The sequence below is a fragment of the Bombina bombina genome, chromosome 3 (genome assembly GCF_027579735.1).
Source record: "Bombina bombina isolate aBomBom1 chromosome 3, aBomBom1.pri, whole genome shotgun sequence".
Taxonomy (NCBI): Eukaryota; Metazoa; Chordata; class Amphibia; order Anura; family Bombinatoridae; genus Bombina; species Bombina bombina.
This window is the reverse complement of record NC_069501.1, coordinates 1,140,620,069-1,140,638,525: the sequence shown is the minus strand read 5'-3', so window position 1 is coordinate 1,140,638,525 and position 18,457 is coordinate 1,140,620,069. Positions and strand designations below refer to the sequence as shown.

Sequence of the window (18,457 nt, the reverse complement as noted above, 5' to 3'; positions counted from 1 at the left end):
ACATATGTATTTATATGTGTATTTATGTATTATGTATTTGCAAATACATATGTGTATATATATATATATATATATATATATATATATATACATACATACACACACACACACACATACATACATACATATTCATCGTTAGACATGTGTATGTATGTATGTATGTCTATATTAAAGCCCTTTGTCTGCCTTTTTTTTCTAACACATGAGATTTTATGCAATAAGAACAAAAAAACCACCCACATACACCCGTGATAAACCCCTTATCGCTCGCGTTAACGTGCCACTCGTAATCTGGCCCAATATGGGCATGCAGTTTTTTTTAGATATAATACTTTTTTTAACTATCAAATAAAAAATGTTCTTTGTTACTTCTAAATTAGGCACACTATATAAAGTTATAAAAGGTCTTAATCACTAAACTATTTAGTGGGGAGAATTGTAAGACACTTCTACTTGGCTATCTTTAAACTACTGCGCATACATGGGGTGGCCATCTAGCACAATATGATATTTTATACAAGTAGTATTGCTACAATACACCCAGAGCCTATTTAAAAATTAGACACTTTACTTACTGTATGGCTATTATTACATTTTATTAATTACACTTATATGAGTGGTCAACTAAGAGTAAATATCCACTTACATTGCAGTTATCTGTATGGCCACGCCCACTTATCTTTATAGCCTGCTCCCCATTCTCTTTCAGAGTCAAAATGACTTGATAGTGTACACCCATTCTGTATTAAAATACGGGAGTTGCAACTCCATGACAAATAATAATGTAAGAAGCCAATATGTGCACAAAGATTAATGTTATTTTTAGCAATTAAGATGAGTGATTATTTACACATGGAATGGATATTTATTTCAGTACCTATGTATTTTATCACGTATTAGTTCCCTGATTGACAGGGTTTCTATGAGATCCTTTTTGGAGCTGTCTTTTGGGGGAGGCTGTCATTCTATTTATTGTACACTGTCTGATGACTTTTTATAAATAATGCAATGGTATTATGTCCTGTCACCATGGCAGTTGTGGCTGATAGAAGTGTGAGTGCAAATAACTATTTTTGCCATCTCATCACCTTTCCCTCCCTGAAAATATTCTAAAGATTCCCATTGCACTTTTCTCTACTTTTGGCAATATAACAACCCTATAGCAATATATATTCTAAAGTGCTTAATTAGAAAATAGGATTATGTAAATGAATAATGAGAACCAACATGAAAAAAATCTGACTCATACCTGTTCAATTTTTTCTGCTCCTTCACCTGTAAATTCTGGCAGAGGCCCGAAAGTTGCTAGGACACGCTTTATTCCCTCTCCATATCGTTCAAGGTAGCTTTTGAAGCCTGGAATTTATTAAAGATATAATTTAATGTTCATTAGGACTACATTTGTAAAGGTAAATACAAATCTTATTTTCAGAAAAAACATAATTTACATAGTGTTTTCATAGTGTTACATAGTGAGGAAATCTCGGAGTTCAGCTGACTTTCTTCACTACAAGTTCATCCTGAACTCCTACTATTCTGCCCTTAATCTTTATAAGCAACAATATTTTTCTAATCTCATCTCTACTCTTTCCTCTAACCCTAAACGTCTGTTCAACACATTCAACACTCTTCTCCGCCCACCCCCACCTCCTAACACAACCTCTCTCTCAGCTCAAGATTTTGCAAGCCACTTCAACAACAAAATTGACTCCATCAGAAGTGAAATCAGCTCTCAACATACTTCCAATCTCCCACCCCCTCAAAAGCTCACAATCACCCAAAACCCAAATATCCAAAAATGCAGCTCTTTTGCCCCTGTTAATGAGGATGGCGTTTCTGCCCTTATACTGTCCTCCCACCTCACTACCTGTCCCCTCGACCCCATCCCCTCACAGCTACTCCCCTCCCTCTCTTCTACCCTCACCCCCATACTCACACACATTTTCAACCTCTCCCTCAGCCCTGGTATATTTCCCTCATCTCTAAAACATGCACTGGTTACACCTATCCTCAAAAAAACCTTCCCTTGATCCAACCTCCCCTTCAAATTACCGCCCTATTTCCCTACTACCTCTTGCCTCAAAGCTCCTCGAAAAGCTAGTTTACACACGTCTATCCCATTTCCTTACACTAAACTCTTCTTGACTCACTGCAATCTGGATTTCGTTCCCATCACTCTACAGAGACAGCAATTGTCAAGGTTACCAATGACCTACTTGCAGCAAAATCCAAAGGCTACTTCTCTCTGCTTATCCTCCTTGACCTGTCTGCAGCCTTTGACACTGTTGACCACCCTCTTCTGCTCCAAACCCTCCAATCCTTTGGCATCTGTGACACAGCTCACTCGTGGTTCTCTTCCTATCTGACTAACCGTACATTTAGTGTAGCCTTCTCTGGAGCATCCTCTGCCCCGTTACCACTTTCTGTTGGGGTACCTCAAGGCTCTGTCCTTGGTCCCCTTCTCTTCTCAATCTACACGTCGTCACTAGGTTCCTTAATAAAGTCCCATGGGTTTCAATACCATTTGTATGCCGATGACACCCAAATCTACCTCTCTGCACCAGACCTACCTCCTTCCTTACTAACCCGTGTCACTAACTGTCTTTCTCACATCTCATCTTGGATGTCCTCTCACTACCTTAAGCTAAATCTCTCCAAAACTAAACTCCTTATTTTTCCCCCTTCTTCCAATGTCTCCACCCCCAAAATTTCAATTACTGTTGATAATTCCACCATTACCCCTACCCCGCTCGCCCGATGTCTTGGGGTCACACTTGACTCAGATCTTTCCTTCACTCCTCACATCCAGTCCTTGGCTAAAGCCTGCCGCTTCCACCTTAAAAACATTGCTAAAATTAGACATTTCCTTACACAAGATACAACCAAGATTTTAATGCACTCTCTCATCCTTTCCCGCCTCGACTACTGCAATTCCGTCCTCTCTGGTCTACCTAGCTGACGCACAGCTCCTTTACAATCCATTATGAATGCCTCTGCCAGACTCATCTTCCTTACTCGTCGCTCTTCATCTGCTGCACCTCTCTGCCATTCCCTTCACTGGCTTCCTCTTGCCTCTAGGATTAAACATAAAATCCTCACCCTGACATATAAAGCTCTCAACTGCACTGCTCCCCCCTACATCTCAGAACTTGTCTTTAGATACTCTCCCTCCCGTCCCCTTCGATCAGCTCAGGATCTCCTCCTCTCCTCCTCTCTTGTTACTTCCTCACATCATTCACGTTTACAGGACTTCTCCAGACTGGCCCCCATCTTGTGCAATTCCCTGCCTCGCTCCATAAGACTCTCCCCTAGTTTTAACAGCTTCAAGCACTCCCTAAAAACTTTACTATTCAGGGATGCATACAACCAACACTAACCTTTCCTAACGCCATTGCTTTCCCCTTGAACCCCTTAGATTGTAAGCCTATGGGCCCAGCTGTTTACAGATCGCTTCATAAGAGCCGACTACAACAGTGATACTCTCGGCAGGGCCCTCTACCCACTTGACCCCTACAAAAGCTATCCTATGTTTACAGCGCTGCGGAATCTGTTGGTGCTCTACAAATACCTGATAATAATAATAATAATAGTGTTTCAAATAAAATCTATTTTAGCAATTTTAAATGATACACTAAAGAACAAATGCCCACAACACAAACATTCTTTTGATTCCATTTCTCTCAAGGTGGGTAAGGTGTATTTAGGATTGTGATTTTACAAATTCTGCTTATGCTTTCACAGTTTCTTTGTAACAAATTAGGATCATACTTTGTATATTTGTGGATATTTTACAAATTACATTGGACTTTGTATTTCTGCTATTTAAAATACAACTGCAAAACTGTCAGCTTCAGTTTCCCTGAGAGCTCCAATAGTAAGGGCCAGAAAATCAAACATTCTCTAGTTTGGAGAGAAATGATTATGCAGACTTCACAGAGGTTGTACTCAATGCATTTACTAAGAAAAAGGGTGAACCTGGAAGTCCCTGAGAGATGGCTTCAATAGAAAGAAATAAAGCACTCTGGGAAACAAAACTGTCACACAGGAGAGAGACGGTAATTGGAGAACACCTGGGCTAATATAAAGGCTCAATATGCATCAATTACAAATTAAACTGAAATGTTTTCACTACAATTTAATTTCATTTTGCTTATAGTTTAGTATTTCTTTTCTGTTAGTTAAAATAAGTGTACTGTGAATTTTGAGCAAACTTCACCTGCATACAGCTGGCGAGCTAAACCAGTGAGACTAGCTTGTTTAAAATGCTTAAAACATTTGACAAGATTTGCGAGCGCGCTTCCAACATACCCTGGGAACTCCCCAGTTAAGCCCAGGGAACTGTCCTATACATCCCACTTTCTGAAACTATCCATTTTAGTTTACAACATTTGCAAAAGATACACAGAAATATACAAAGTATGATCCTAATTTATTAAAGTAACAGAACCTTTCCAGACATAATCAGAATTTATAAAACCACTGCTAGATCTAAATCTAAATGTATTAAAATATATAAGAGACAGTGCAAATCTTAAATGCAATAATAATACTGAAAAGACCCAATCTGAAGTGTAACAATACTCTCATATCATGCATTTTGCACTGTTTTGTCTCTCCTTCAGATACAGAAATGAGAGAGATCTAGCAGTGCTGGAGAGTTCTGCCATTTTTCTTTTGAACATTCAGTGAGTTCAGCTCCTATCCAGTCTGAACTACAATTTCTTTACAAGCTGAAAAATCTTTGATCATCAGGGCCTAAGTATTAGCCTTTGAGTAAACAAAAAAAGTAGATAAGGAGGACTTGTGTAAATAATTAGACAGACAAGATAATGAGGTCTGCTTTCCCTGCTAGTTCAATCAATTTCATTGGGTTGTGGTTTCAATTAGAAGTAACAGTTATTTCATATACAAAATTAATGTCCCAGCGGTCAATTTGTGCAGCAAAGGAAAAATATATATGTATATGAATATATATATATATATTTACGTGTTTATTTGTGTATATACACAATAAATATATATGTTTATAAGTATATATATATATATATTTACAGTAAGAACACAGTCCCCATTCACCTCTATATAAAGGCACTTTTCAGTGCCTTTTTTTTTTGTAACACCCGACTTCCCCTCACTTTAATCCTTTATAACTGCTTCATGCAAAATGGTCATATTTTTTATTTATATAAAACAACTATCCACTTTATTTTGGAGGCAGTTGGAGCACACTATTTTAATTAACCAGAAGTCAGACCTCAGGTTAATTGCGTTAAGCGCAAAGTGTTCACCCAAGCCCCCTTTATAGGCGCATGTTAAATAGCACTCCAATTGTAATCTAGCCCTATATCAATTGTTTAACTACTGAAAAAATAAGGGTAAAGTTAATGTCCATAAAACAGTGATCGCCACCATATTGTAACTTAGGTTACCATTTCTGCTGAGGCCAATTAGGAATGATTATAAATGGCTTACTAGTGTGCAACCAATGACTGGGTGGAATACAGCTGTGTCTGCACTTCACATCACAGATTTTTTTGGAGTGTTATTTAGCACCCAGGGCTGGGATGTTGCTGAGTCACTTGATGTGTACCTGGTCCGGTCTTGGAGTGCAGTTCCCTTCCGTGTTTTGTATTTCTCTGGGTGATTACATCCACCTGTGCACCCCTTCTTTGTTCTCAGTTTGTTTGGCTTTGTAAGCTTGCATGGTGTGGCTGTGTTAGGGACTCAGGCAGTGGAAAGGACATTGACGTGGTGCCTGAGCTTTTCCCATTTGGCCAGATGCTGTAACTAACCTTTCCAGTTGTGATTTTATCTTAGCTGTGAGCTAGCTGGTGAGTGCTGGGTGTCTCTATGTGTTGTATTACTTTTTGTTTGTAATCCCCCTTGTTTCTTGCACCCATTCCGGACTGGGGTTAACTGCCTGTGGCTCTGGTGACATCACAGCTTTTTTGGAGTGCTATTTAGCACCCAGGGCTGGGATGTTGCTGAATCACTTGATGTGTACCTGGTCCGGTCTTGGAGTGCAGTTCCCTTCCGTGTTTTAGAAGTATATATATATATATATATATATATATATATATATATATATGTATATATATATATATATATATATATATATATATATTTACAGTAAGAACACAGTCCCCATTCACCTCTATATAAAGGCACTTTTCAGTGCCTTTTTTTTCTAACACCCGACTTCCCCTCACTTTAATCCCTTATAACTGCTTCATGCAAAATAGTCATATTTTTTATTTATATAAAACAACTATCCACTTTATTTTGGAGGCAGTTGGAGCACACTATTTTAATTAACCAGAAGTCAGACCTCAGGTTAATTGCGTTAAGCGTAAAGTGTTCCCCCAAGCCCCCTTTACAGGCGCATGTTAAATAGCACTCCAATTGTAATCTAGCCCTATATCAGTTGTTTAACTACTGAAAAAATAAGGTTAAAGTTACTGTCCATAAAACAGTGATCACCACCATATTGTAACTTAGGTTACCATTTCTGCTGAGGCCAATTAGGAATGATTATAAATGGCTTACTAGAGTGCAACCAATGACTGGGTGGAATACAGCTGTGTCTGCACTTCCATGTTTAACATGATTTGGAAAGCCCACAATACTCAGAATCAAATTAAAGGAAAGGAGAACAAAATAAATCACTGTTATTTACCCCTATTCCCTCGCAGCCCAACATCACCCACACTATAATAAATCTATTAACCCCTATTCCTCCACTCCCCGACATCGTCGCCACTAAATAAAGTTATCAACCCCTAATCCTCTGGCCTCCCACATCACTACCACTAAATAAACCTATTAACCCCTAAAACGCCAGCCCTCCACATCGCAACAACCTAAATTAAACTATTAACCCGTAAACCTAACCCTAAACCTAACCCTAACACCCCCTAACTTTAACATAATTAAAATAGAGCTAAATTAAAGTTACAATTATTAACTAAATAATACCTCTTTAAAACTAAATACATACTTACCTGTGAAATAAAACCTAAGCTAGCTACAATATAACTAATAGTTATATTGTAGCTAGCTTAGGTTTTATTTTTATTTCACAGGTAAGTTTGTATTTATTTTAACTAGGTAGACTAGTTAGTAAATAGTTATTAACTATTTATTAACTACCTAGTTAAAATAAATACAAACTTACCTGTGAAATGAAACCTAAGCTGCCTTACACTAAAACTTAACATTACAAAAAATAAAAAACACTAAGGGCGAGATTACATATACGGCGCAGGCTTCAGCACAAGTGCCGCCTGTAATTTCACCTCGCACATTGGGCTATTCAATAAACCCCGCCAGCAGTTCATAAAGTGATAAACTAGCGTTGTCCAGAAATGAGGGTAAATACACATTTCTGGAGTCGCCAGTGACTTACAGCACTTTGGAAACTGCCGGGGCCTAAGAAAAGTAAAAAAAAAAAATCAAATCTCCCGTAAAAGCATCCCAAATAACCCCGACAAATAAAACCCCTATATCCCCAATCAAACCCACATCAGAACTAATAAAAGTATTAAACCCTAAACCGACAATCCCCCAATACGCAATATGCCTAATTAAACTATTAACCCCTATATCCGCCATCAAACCCACACCGCAAGTAATAGCTGAACTATTAACCCCTAAATCCGCCAACCCCAACATCGCAAACTACCTATTAAAACTATCAACCCCTAATCTGTTATTAACCCACAACGCAAACTACCTTTTAAAGTATTAACCCCTAAACCGCCAAAGCCCACAACACAATAAACCTAAGTATTAACCCCTAAACCACCAAAGCCCACAACGCAAATAAATAAATTACTAAGCCCCCTAACCTAACACCCCCTGACCTAACACCCCTAACCTAAAAACCCCTAAATGAACCCAAATTACCTAAATTACAAAAATACTAACGTTACTAACTATTAAAATAAAAAAACCTAACACTACTTTAAAAATAAAAACAAACCCCCCAAAACAAAAGAACCTAACACTAAAAATCCTCAACTACCCATTGCCCTGAAAAGGGCATTTGTTTGGGCATTGCCCTTAAAAGGGCATTTAGCTCTTTTACAAAATGCCCACCCTAATCTAAATAACCCCCCCAAAAAAACTAAAAAAAAAGTAGTCTAACCCCGAGGTTGATACTCACCATTCCTGAAGTCCGGTGGAGAAGGTCCTGTCCCATGCGGTGAAGTCTTCTTCCAGGAACAATCCGGTGCGGAGCGGAAGACCCATGAACGAGGAGCAGAAGACCGGTGACCCTGGAACTGAAGATCGGCGATTCTGGAACTGAAGACCGGCGACCGCAGAGCCATGGAGCGTGGAGGATCCTCTTCGTACGATCACCGCCGTACACTGGATAGTGAATTCAAGGGACGCGATTAAAAATGGCCCTTGAATTCCTATTGGCTGATTTAATTCTTCAAATTCAAATCAGCCAATAGGATGAGAGCTACTCAAATCATATTGGCTGTTCAAATCAGCCAACAGGATGAGAGCTACTGAAATTCTATTTGAATAGCCAATAGAATATCAAACCCCCACCCCCCCAAAAATAAAATAAAATATCTAAAAAAAAACTAATCTACCCATTTCCCTGAAAAGGTCATTTGTATGGGCATTGCCCTTAAAAGGGCATTTAGCTTTTTTGCATTGCCCTGAAAAGGGAATTTAGCTCTTTTAATAAATTCCCAACCCCTAATCTAAAAAAAAAAACCCAACCAAAAAAACCTTAAAAAACCTAACACTAACCTTTCTTTAGGTACTCACATTTGCTGAAGTCCCACTTGAACGATCTTCCTCCCAGCGGCTCCATCTTCATCCAGACGGCATCTTCTATCTTCTATCTTCATCCAGGTGGCACGGAGCGCGTCCATCCTGAAGACATCCGGCGAGGAACATCAATGCAAGTGACACAATTCAAAATGGTGTCCCTTGCATTCCTATTGGCTGATTTGATTTTGGAAATTCAAATCAGCCAATTGGATGAGAGCTGATGAAATTCTATTGGCTGATTTAAACAGCCAATATAATTTCAGTAGCTCTTATCCTATTGGCTGATTTGAACAGCCAATAGGATTTCAGTAGCTCTCATCCTATTGGCTGATTTGAATTTATTTAGTATATATTTAGTTTTTATTTAGTATATTTAGTTTGGGGGGCTTTCAGTTTTAGGGGTTAACAGGTTTATTATAGTGGCGGTGGCGGGGGGCGGCGGAATAGGGGTTAATAACTTTAGTATAGTGGGGCGAAGTGGGCGGATGGCAGATTAGGGGTTAATAATATTTAAATAGTGTTTGCGATGCGGGAGGGAGGCGGTTTAGGGGTTAATAACTTTATTATAGTGGTGACTATGTCGAAGAGCGGTGGAATAGGGGTTAATAAATTTTATTATTGGCGGTGATGTCGGGAGCGACAGATTAGGGGTTAATAACTTTAATATAGTGTTTGCAATGCGGGAGAGCCTTGGTTTAGGGGTTAATAGGTAGTTTATGGGTGTTTAGTGTACTTTGTAACAGTTTAGTTATGAGTTTTATGTAACAGTTTTGTTGCGTAAAACTCATAACTACTGCTCTCAGATGGCGGTACGGATCGTTTCGGTAAAGGGTAAAGGGTGTAACGCAAGCTTTTTAGCCTCACCGCAAAACTATAGAAGTCCCATGAAAAAGCGTAATTTTTACGAGTGCGGGACTGATGTTGCGTTACAGGCTAAAAGGTATAGGTGCAGCTATACCGACAAGACTCATAATGGTTGAGTTGCTGTTTAAAAGCTGAAATGACAATTTTTTCATCGTTAAAACACGAACGTACAATTCGTAATCTAGGTGTAATTCATTATTGATAACGATTGCAACATATGTTTCAACTCAGGTTTCATGACACGTGCACAGGTAATAATTTTAATTTCACTTTGCATCATTTTTAATTAACATATTTAAACATCAAAACAATTTTTGTGTATTTAATCTGAGTTCAAGTTTCCAAGACCAAAAAAATAATTTTGAGCTATATTGTATCCCAAGATACTATTGTGTTTATTAATATGTTAAAGGGACATTAAACACTAAAAAAAACAATTGCTTAAATGATGTATTCAGAGCAAAGATTAACCTGAGAATAATTTGCACATGTATTTTTAAAAATGATATTAATTGTTTAAATATTTAAAAAAAAAATAGAAGTAATTCCATATTGTAACTCAGGTTACCTTTTTTGCTGAGGCCAATAAGGAATGGTTATAAATGGCTTACTCGACTGTGCAACCAATGTGTGGAATATAGCTGTTTCTGCACTTCCATGTTTAATATGAATGAAAAAGCCCCCTATTATATATACATATTCTGAATTAAATTACAGTAAGGGAGAGCAAAATAAATAAAGTTTGTTGTAAAATGAAATTAAAGGGACAGTCAAATCAAAATTAAACTTTCATGATTCAGATAAATCATGCAATTTTAAACAACTTTCCAATTTACTTCCATTAACAAAATGTACAGTCTTTTTATTTTTACACTTTTTAAGTCAAAAGCTCCTACTGAGCATGTGCAAGAATTCACAGAATATACGTATATGTATTTGTGATTGGCTGGTGGCTGTCACATGGTACAGGAGGAGTGAAAATAGACAAAACTTTGAAATTTGCCAGAAAAAACTCATTTGAAGTTCAGACTATGGGGCCGATTTATCATTTGTCGGACAGACATGATCCTCTGTAGCGGATCATGTCCGCCCAGCATCGATAAATGCTGACAGCATACGCTGTCTGCATTTTTCATTGCACAAGCATTTCTTGTGAAATGCTTGTGCAATACTGCCCCCTGCACATTTGCGGCCCATTGGCCGCTAACAGGGGTGTCAATCAACCTGATCATATCCGATCAGGCTGATTGCTGTCTGCCGCCTCAGAGGTGGCGGACGAGTTAAGGAGCAGCGGTCTTACAACCGCTGCTTCTTAACTTCCGCTTCAGGTGGACCTGAAGCAGAGTGGGTCTTCATAAATCGACCCCTAAGTGCTATTGCATTATCTTGTTAAATATCATGTATTTGCTGATTATGCAGAACTACTGTAGTTATTGGTCCTTTAAGCAATTTATGTTAATATCTTGAGGTGTTTATTGTCCCTTTAAAGAGACACTAAACATGTTTTAATTACAAGTCCATAATTCATTAGAAAATCTAAATAAAATTTGTTTTCTGATGTACTTTTTTTTCTGTTCTGTTGTTTTCTGTTGAAGTATCCAAGTATAAAGGCTGTTAACATGCTGCAAATATACATTTGAAAAGCTTGTGATAAGTGAGTTTTCAAATTGAACGCAGTGACTTTGAATTTGAAATGTCCAGGAAAAAAGATACAAGGGATTTCACTTAAGAGTTAGATTTGGAGACTAATTTGACTGAAATTAAACCTAACGCTAATTTTAGGTCTGTTGTTTAAAAATAAATTGTGAATTAACCATACATTATTTATACTGGTAAATGTGTCTATTTTCTTTTCCATGAACTGCTGCTTATATTTGCAAGTTACTCATTTCTGCAAACAGAATATTATTACCAGGAGACTTGGAACAAAAAAACCCTATCATTTGCATATGGGTTCAACCCACAAAAATACAGGTAATTATTATTATTTATTTTAAAGTGCAGCCAAATTCTGTAGCCCTACCCACACGGGTTATACACACATGAAAGCAAGTCTGGCAAACCTTACATAATCCAATTTACATTTAGAGTAAGTTTTTGCCAAAGCTTAATTGCAAATTATTAATATTAATAAACAACAATCATCAGACTGCTGTTAAAGGGACAGTAATGTCAAAAGTAAGTATTCATAATTCAGATAGAGCATACATTTCAAACCACTTTCCAATTTACTTTTATTATCAAATTGACTTTGTTCTTTGGCAATCCTTTGTTGAAGTATAAACATATGAGAAATATTCAATAATCACTGTAATGTTTTCTGGATGTAAATCTGAGCAGAGTTAGAAGAATATAACCAGTTAAATCAATTCATAACAATATCAAGTTGTTAGATGTTATTTTAGATCTGTCCTTGTTAAAATGAAGGCTACAGTTTTTTTGAGAGCGGTTATTAAACTCTATTCAGATCTCAGATTTCTGTCTCGTCAGCCCAATTTACTGTTTATTTTTATCTTTAGGATTCTGTCCAATTTATTGCTAAGCACCTGAGGATGATTCTCTGCTCAAGGTGTAATCATATTAGCTTTGGTGAATATAAATCTTATAAAGCGTCATAAGTTGCTATAAACATACTGTGCATAAAAGAAAACAAACATTTTTTCCTGTTTTTAATGTTTGCGAGGAGTCTCATTTTCCATCTTTAGAACTGGATAACTTTTCCTTATAAGCCAGTAAGCACCTTGTTATAGACATCATTAACATGCTACTGCTTTTCAAATTATTAAAGGGATATAGTACTGTAAAATATTCTCCCATTTATTATGTTCCTAATGATCTATTTTACCTGCTAGGGAATATTACAATTGCTCCTTTACCTTTATTTTGTCATTTGAAATAATTTGTCTATTGAAACCTATACTGAAAAATCCAATACTGCTGTATTTGTAAGAAAAAGGCTATGTAAACAAGAGGGAACAGATATCAATCTCACAGTGTGAGAAAAGGGGTGGAATAGAGAGTCAAAGCCCATTTGAAAGGGTGCTCATGCAGCTGTTCAGAACACAATGAATAAATCAGCTGCTTGCCTCAGTAAATTGCCCATTTAAACCAGGGGTTTTCAAACCTGTCCTCAAGCCTCCCTAGCGGGCTATATATGTATAGCTATTGAGATATAAATACCATTTTCTTCTAAATGAAGAACAATGCTATTTTGACTATTTCTTAATGCACCTTTGACTTTAGGGACATTCTAGTCAAAATTTAAATCCACATGGATGTATTTCAGTTTTGTATAGAAACATTTTTGTAATATACATGTATTAGCAAAAATAATTCTTATGAAAGCTATAGCTGTTACAGAGGTGTATTTAAGTATGCAACATGCATCAGAATTTAAAACACAGCACTTGCTTAGAGATCCTAATGTGTTTGTAACATCTGGAAGTGACTCAGTTAATTGCTGACATTATATGATCCCCACTGGTGCTCTGAGCAGCTGCAGTATTTAACATACTGGTACACTGAGAATATCTAGCTATGCTTCACATGCACGTGCAGAGAAAAATGTTATCACTAAAATAGTGATAACTTTTAGAAGTATTTTTGCCAATATATGTACATTTTATCTATATTTATTTTCAAAGATGTAATTCATACAATGTGCATTGAAATTTTGACTGGAATGTCCCTTTAAACTCATAATATAAGCACAATAATTGAGTTAATAGGAGTGGTGTTAGCACTCAATAGTGCTAATATTTTTGCGCTCCACTTGTAAACTAGTCCTCTTTAAAACCACAACAAATTTTCCATCACAGCATCTACACATAAGTGACTTCCATAATGATTTTGATGTGTATTACAATGTGATGTTTAAAGTCACCAAAGATTTGCTTAAAAACGCTATTAAATAAACAGTAGAGCATAGCCCATAGCACCGGTGTTCTGTCGAAAACTCCAAGTGCCTCTAGTGCGCATTCGCTTGCGCACACCCGACAGCATTACACAAACCCCATGGGGTATCCAATAGCCGTAAAGGTTTATGGGGGTTGCAATATGTTTTTTTTCATACTACACAGCAACACATAAAATATCACTTTTGCTAGTGTATGTATCAAAAAGTACACCAGGGGGTCTATTTATGATGGTGCAAGTCGAAACGATTGATAAATACTGAAAGCATACACTCTCAGCATTTATCACTTCACCAGCAGTTCTTGTGAACTGCTGGTGTCATACCACCCCCTGCAGATTCCCGGCCAATCGGCCGCTAGCAGGTGCTGTCAATCAAACCGATTGTATTCGATTGGGTTGATTTCTGGCGATTTCTGGCTGCCGCCTCAGAGTAAACGGACAGGTTATGGAGCAGCGGTCTTTAGAAACACGGGGCATCAAGCTCCATACGGAGCTTGATAAATATGCCCCCAGGTTATAAGTTATTTTGTTGTGTATATATATATATATATAGAGAGAGAGAGAGAGATATATAAATTATAACCTGGCGTACAGGACTTTTTGTGACATACACTAGCAAAAGGGACATTCCATGTGTTGCTGTGTAGGACAGACTTAGCTGGAAGGTAAGTCGTGTTACTATTAAACTTATACAAGACACCAATGACTTTGATAATCAGTGACACCCAAATACATTATTTAAACTCTAAAGTTAAAAAAAAAATACTACAACTCCCAGAAACTTTTATGGGGAATGGAAAACCCGACGGGGTTTGTGTAATGCTGTCGGGTGAGCGAGTGCATACGCACTAGAGCCAACTCATCAAAATCTATTACCGGAAGTGACGCCACTTGGGAGTTTTCGACGATTTGGAGTTTTCTACAGAACACCGGTTTCAATCAAGGCCAGGTTTAATGGTAAAGCATCAAAATAAATGTAGCTAAATTAACGGTTATGCACACAGTAATGTGTTAAGAGTTATAATATACTCACTTATTGAAAACATATTACAGTCCAACACCTAAAAAAAAAAAAGCATTTCTGTGTTTGCATGCTTACTTCAATAAATGGCATAGCGTATTATTATACATTATACAAATCCCATATTATTACTATTAGAATAGCTAATACAAGACAAAGATATATTACAATTATGCTACAGCTATATTTATTAAAACATTTATATAAACTAATGCAGTTGTATTTTAAAGGGGCACTGTACCCCTTCATGGGCTAGATTACAAGTTTAGTGCTAATTTACTGCACGCCTGTAAATGGGCAAATTCGCCCATTTACGGAAGCACCATAAATAACTAGCCATTACAAGTGGCTGGTTAGTTAGCGCTCTGAAAATTAACCAGAGATTAGATCACCATAGTATATTGGCAACAGCAATAAATAATGAAATTAAATGTTTCCTTGGGCAACTTAAAAAGTTTTAAAATGTGCCCCAATAGCCCCCAAAATTAAGTGTAAGGTTGTTTTTAATTTTAAAAAAAAAAATAATAGAATTTTTTAAAATAAAAAACTGCATGAAGCAGTTATAAGGGGTTAAAGTGAAAAGTGCCTTTACATTGCTGTCTATGGGGACTGTGTGTTCCCTGTAAATATATATATATATATATATATAAATATATATATATATATATATATAGATATATGTATATAAGCATAAATATATATATTTACACTTTGCTGCGCAACTTACTCACTTCACTGTGCTAGGTTCTCTGCAGTGTATGATGGCATGAGAACGAGGCTCCCATTGGAGCCTATGGAAGCACACTCTCGTGAGCGCTAAGATTCCCTGCAATGCTAATGCAAGGTCACGTTTCTATTGTGCTTTACTTGTAATGCCAGCACACATTTACGTAAGCGGGTGATACTGAGTGGAGTGCAAATATTTTGCTCGCTAAAGCACAATTTTGTGCTCCACTCATAATCTAAGCCAATGTGTTTCGAATGACTTGTTATACCAACTGCAGCATAAAATGTATGGGAGTATTAAATGTATGGAAAATTGTGCATTTTGGCTTATTTGTGTATTTGAAATAACTGGTTTTGTTAATTGAAAGCCCGACAAATTGTTCTCAAAACAATGCCAATTCAAATGGGCTGAGTCCCAGGAAGACCAGACCTGTTTTTATCCATCTATATATCTATCTACTTATCATCTATTCATCCATCTGTATTCGAAAGCTAATTCTAAGGTGCTCAAATGTTAATTATGTGATGTTTCAATTAGCAAAGTCAGCTTTTCAATTTCAAGAATAAACTTAAAGGACCAGTCAACACATTAGATTTGCATAATCAACAAATGCAAGATAACAAGACAATGCAATAGCACTTAGTCTGAACTTCAAATGAGTAGTAGATTTTTTTCATAACAAATTTCAAAGTTTTGTATATTTCCACTCCCCTTGTACCATGTGATAGCAATCAGCCAATCACAAATGCATATACGTATAGTCTTTGAATATATGAAATACTCTATAGATGGTATAAAACACACACACACACACACACACATCTATATATATATATATATATATATATACATACACACAGCTGTAATCAAAATGATTCAACCCCCATTGCAAATCAAGTTTATTGTCAAAATTTACAGACTTTAGCTGTTTGCAATGAACAAAACAAACAAAAGCAATTGAAATAGCTCGACACAATGAACGCTTTAAGGGGTTTCCCAAAATTCAACTGAAAATGCAATAACCCTGATTTGCAATGGGGGTTAAATACTTATTTATATATACAGTATATATATATATATATATATATATATATATATATATACATACATACATGCAGAAAGAGAAGCACTATCTCAGGAATGAACAACAGCCCAGTAGCTCGTTCTATGATGGTTTATCACCTGGGAGCAGCCTCTTTTAGCCCAATTATGCTTTTCACAGAGAAGAACTTTCCTGAAATATATCATTATTATCCAGCCTAACAAGTTCAGTCATGCCCCAAAATACCCGGGAATCCTTCTTTGACAAGTAACATGGAAATCCCAGGCAATCGTTTCGGCCTTCTTTGGGCCTTATCAGTTAGGTGCACCCACATTTCTCGGGGCAAGGAGTCCACATTTGGTCTCCCCCATCACCCATAGGGAGACTTCTATTGGGTCATATTACAATTACATATACAGTTTCCTTTCATGTTTGGAGCTGCATTTCTGCAAATGGAATTGGGGATTGGTCAGAATGAATAGCCTCCTCAATGCTGAGAAGCACAGACAGATACTAATGCTTCATACATTACCATTAGGGAGGCATCTGATTGGCCCCAAATTTATTCTGCAGCATGACAAGGACCCCAAATGTACAGCCAAAACATTAAGAACTATCTTCAGCATAAAAAAAGAACAAGAGATTTTATTGTGATTTCCTAGACCTGGAAGTGATGGTACGGCCGTGGTCCCCAAAGAGCCCTGATCTCAATATCATTGAGTTTGTCTGAGATTTCATGAAAAGACAGAAAATTGAGGCTGCCTAAAGCCACAGAAGAATTGTGGTTAGTTCTCCAATATATTTGGAACACACTACTTGCCGAGTTCCTTAAAAACCTATGTGCAAGTACCTAGAAGAATTGATGCTGTTTTGAAGGCAAAGTGTGGTCACACCAACTATTGATTTGATTTAGATTTCTTTTCTGTTTACTCACTTTGCATTTTGTTAAAGGGACAGTCTACACCAGAATTGTTATTGTTTTAAAAGATAGATAATCCCTTTATTACCCATTCCCTAGTTTTGCATAACCAACACAGTTATAATAATATACCTTTAACCTCTATGATTACCTTGTATCTAAGCCTCTGCAAACTGCCCCCTTATTTCAGTTCTTTTGACAGATTTGCATTTTAGCCAATCAGTGCAAACTCCTAGGTAACTACACATGCGTGAGCACAGTGTTATCTATATGACACACATGAACTAACACCCTCTAGTAGTGAAAAATTTACAAAATGCAGTCAGATAAGAAGCAACCTTCAAGGTCTAAGAAATTAGCATATCAACCTCATAGGTTTAGCTTTCAACTAAGAATACCAAGAGAACAAAGCAAAATTGGTGATAAAAGTAAATTGGAAAGTTGTTTAAAATGACATGCCCTATCTGAGTCATGAAAGTTTATTTTGGACTAGACATTTCTATTTTTGAAAGCATTCATACTTTACAGTATTTACAGCATTTTTTCACATCTGCTTATAACTTTTGCACATTTCTAACAAAGACAGTTTTGACATTGATGTCTTGTCATTACTATATTTTCACAATAAAATCAATTTTTGTTTCATAAAACAGGAACCAAATTACAAACATTCATTTAAAAAATGTATTGCAAAACTTGTTACATAATGTCAAAGACTTGACATTATGCAACAAGTTTGCAATAAATTTGTAACTTTTTAAGCTACCTGTTGCCTTTATCTTGTGGATATTTTATTATTTTACATTCTAATTGCCACTTATACCATGTGTGGAGCAGCTAATGATCCAGAAGACAGCAGAGTTCCCTACAGCGGGAGACGAGTCTGCCAGCGACTCTGAGGATCCGGCCTGCTGTTACTGCACTTCTAGTGCATGAACACTTGTGAGTTAATCATTATTTTTCATCTGATTTACTTAAGTCGTCTATGTACAGTATGAGGCGCCTTCTTGCATTTGTTGTTTTATAAAATACAAGTCTTTCAAAGGATCTGAAATAAGGGGGCAGTTTTCAGAGGCTTAGATACAATGTAATCACAGAGGTAAAAAGTGTATAAATATAACCATTTTGTTTATACAAAACTGGGGAATGGGTAATAAAGGAATAATCTATATTTTTATA

The 18,457-nt window shown here is 36.8% G+C and overlaps 1 protein-coding gene across 1 annotated transcript in view; it reads right to left on the bottom strand.

Annotated features, from left to right (window-relative positions):
- The window catches only part of CRYL1 (crystallin lambda 1), a 582,977-nt gene that overhangs the window by 37,624 nt on the left and 526,896 nt on the right, over positions 1 to 18,457 (bottom strand). The window contains exon 7 of the mRNA XM_053708526.1: positions 1,250 to 1,356. Coding sequence (XP_053564501.1) covers positions 1,250 to 1,356 — 107 coding nt within the window. The remainder of the gene's footprint in view (positions 1 to 1,249; positions 1,357 to 18,457) is intronic.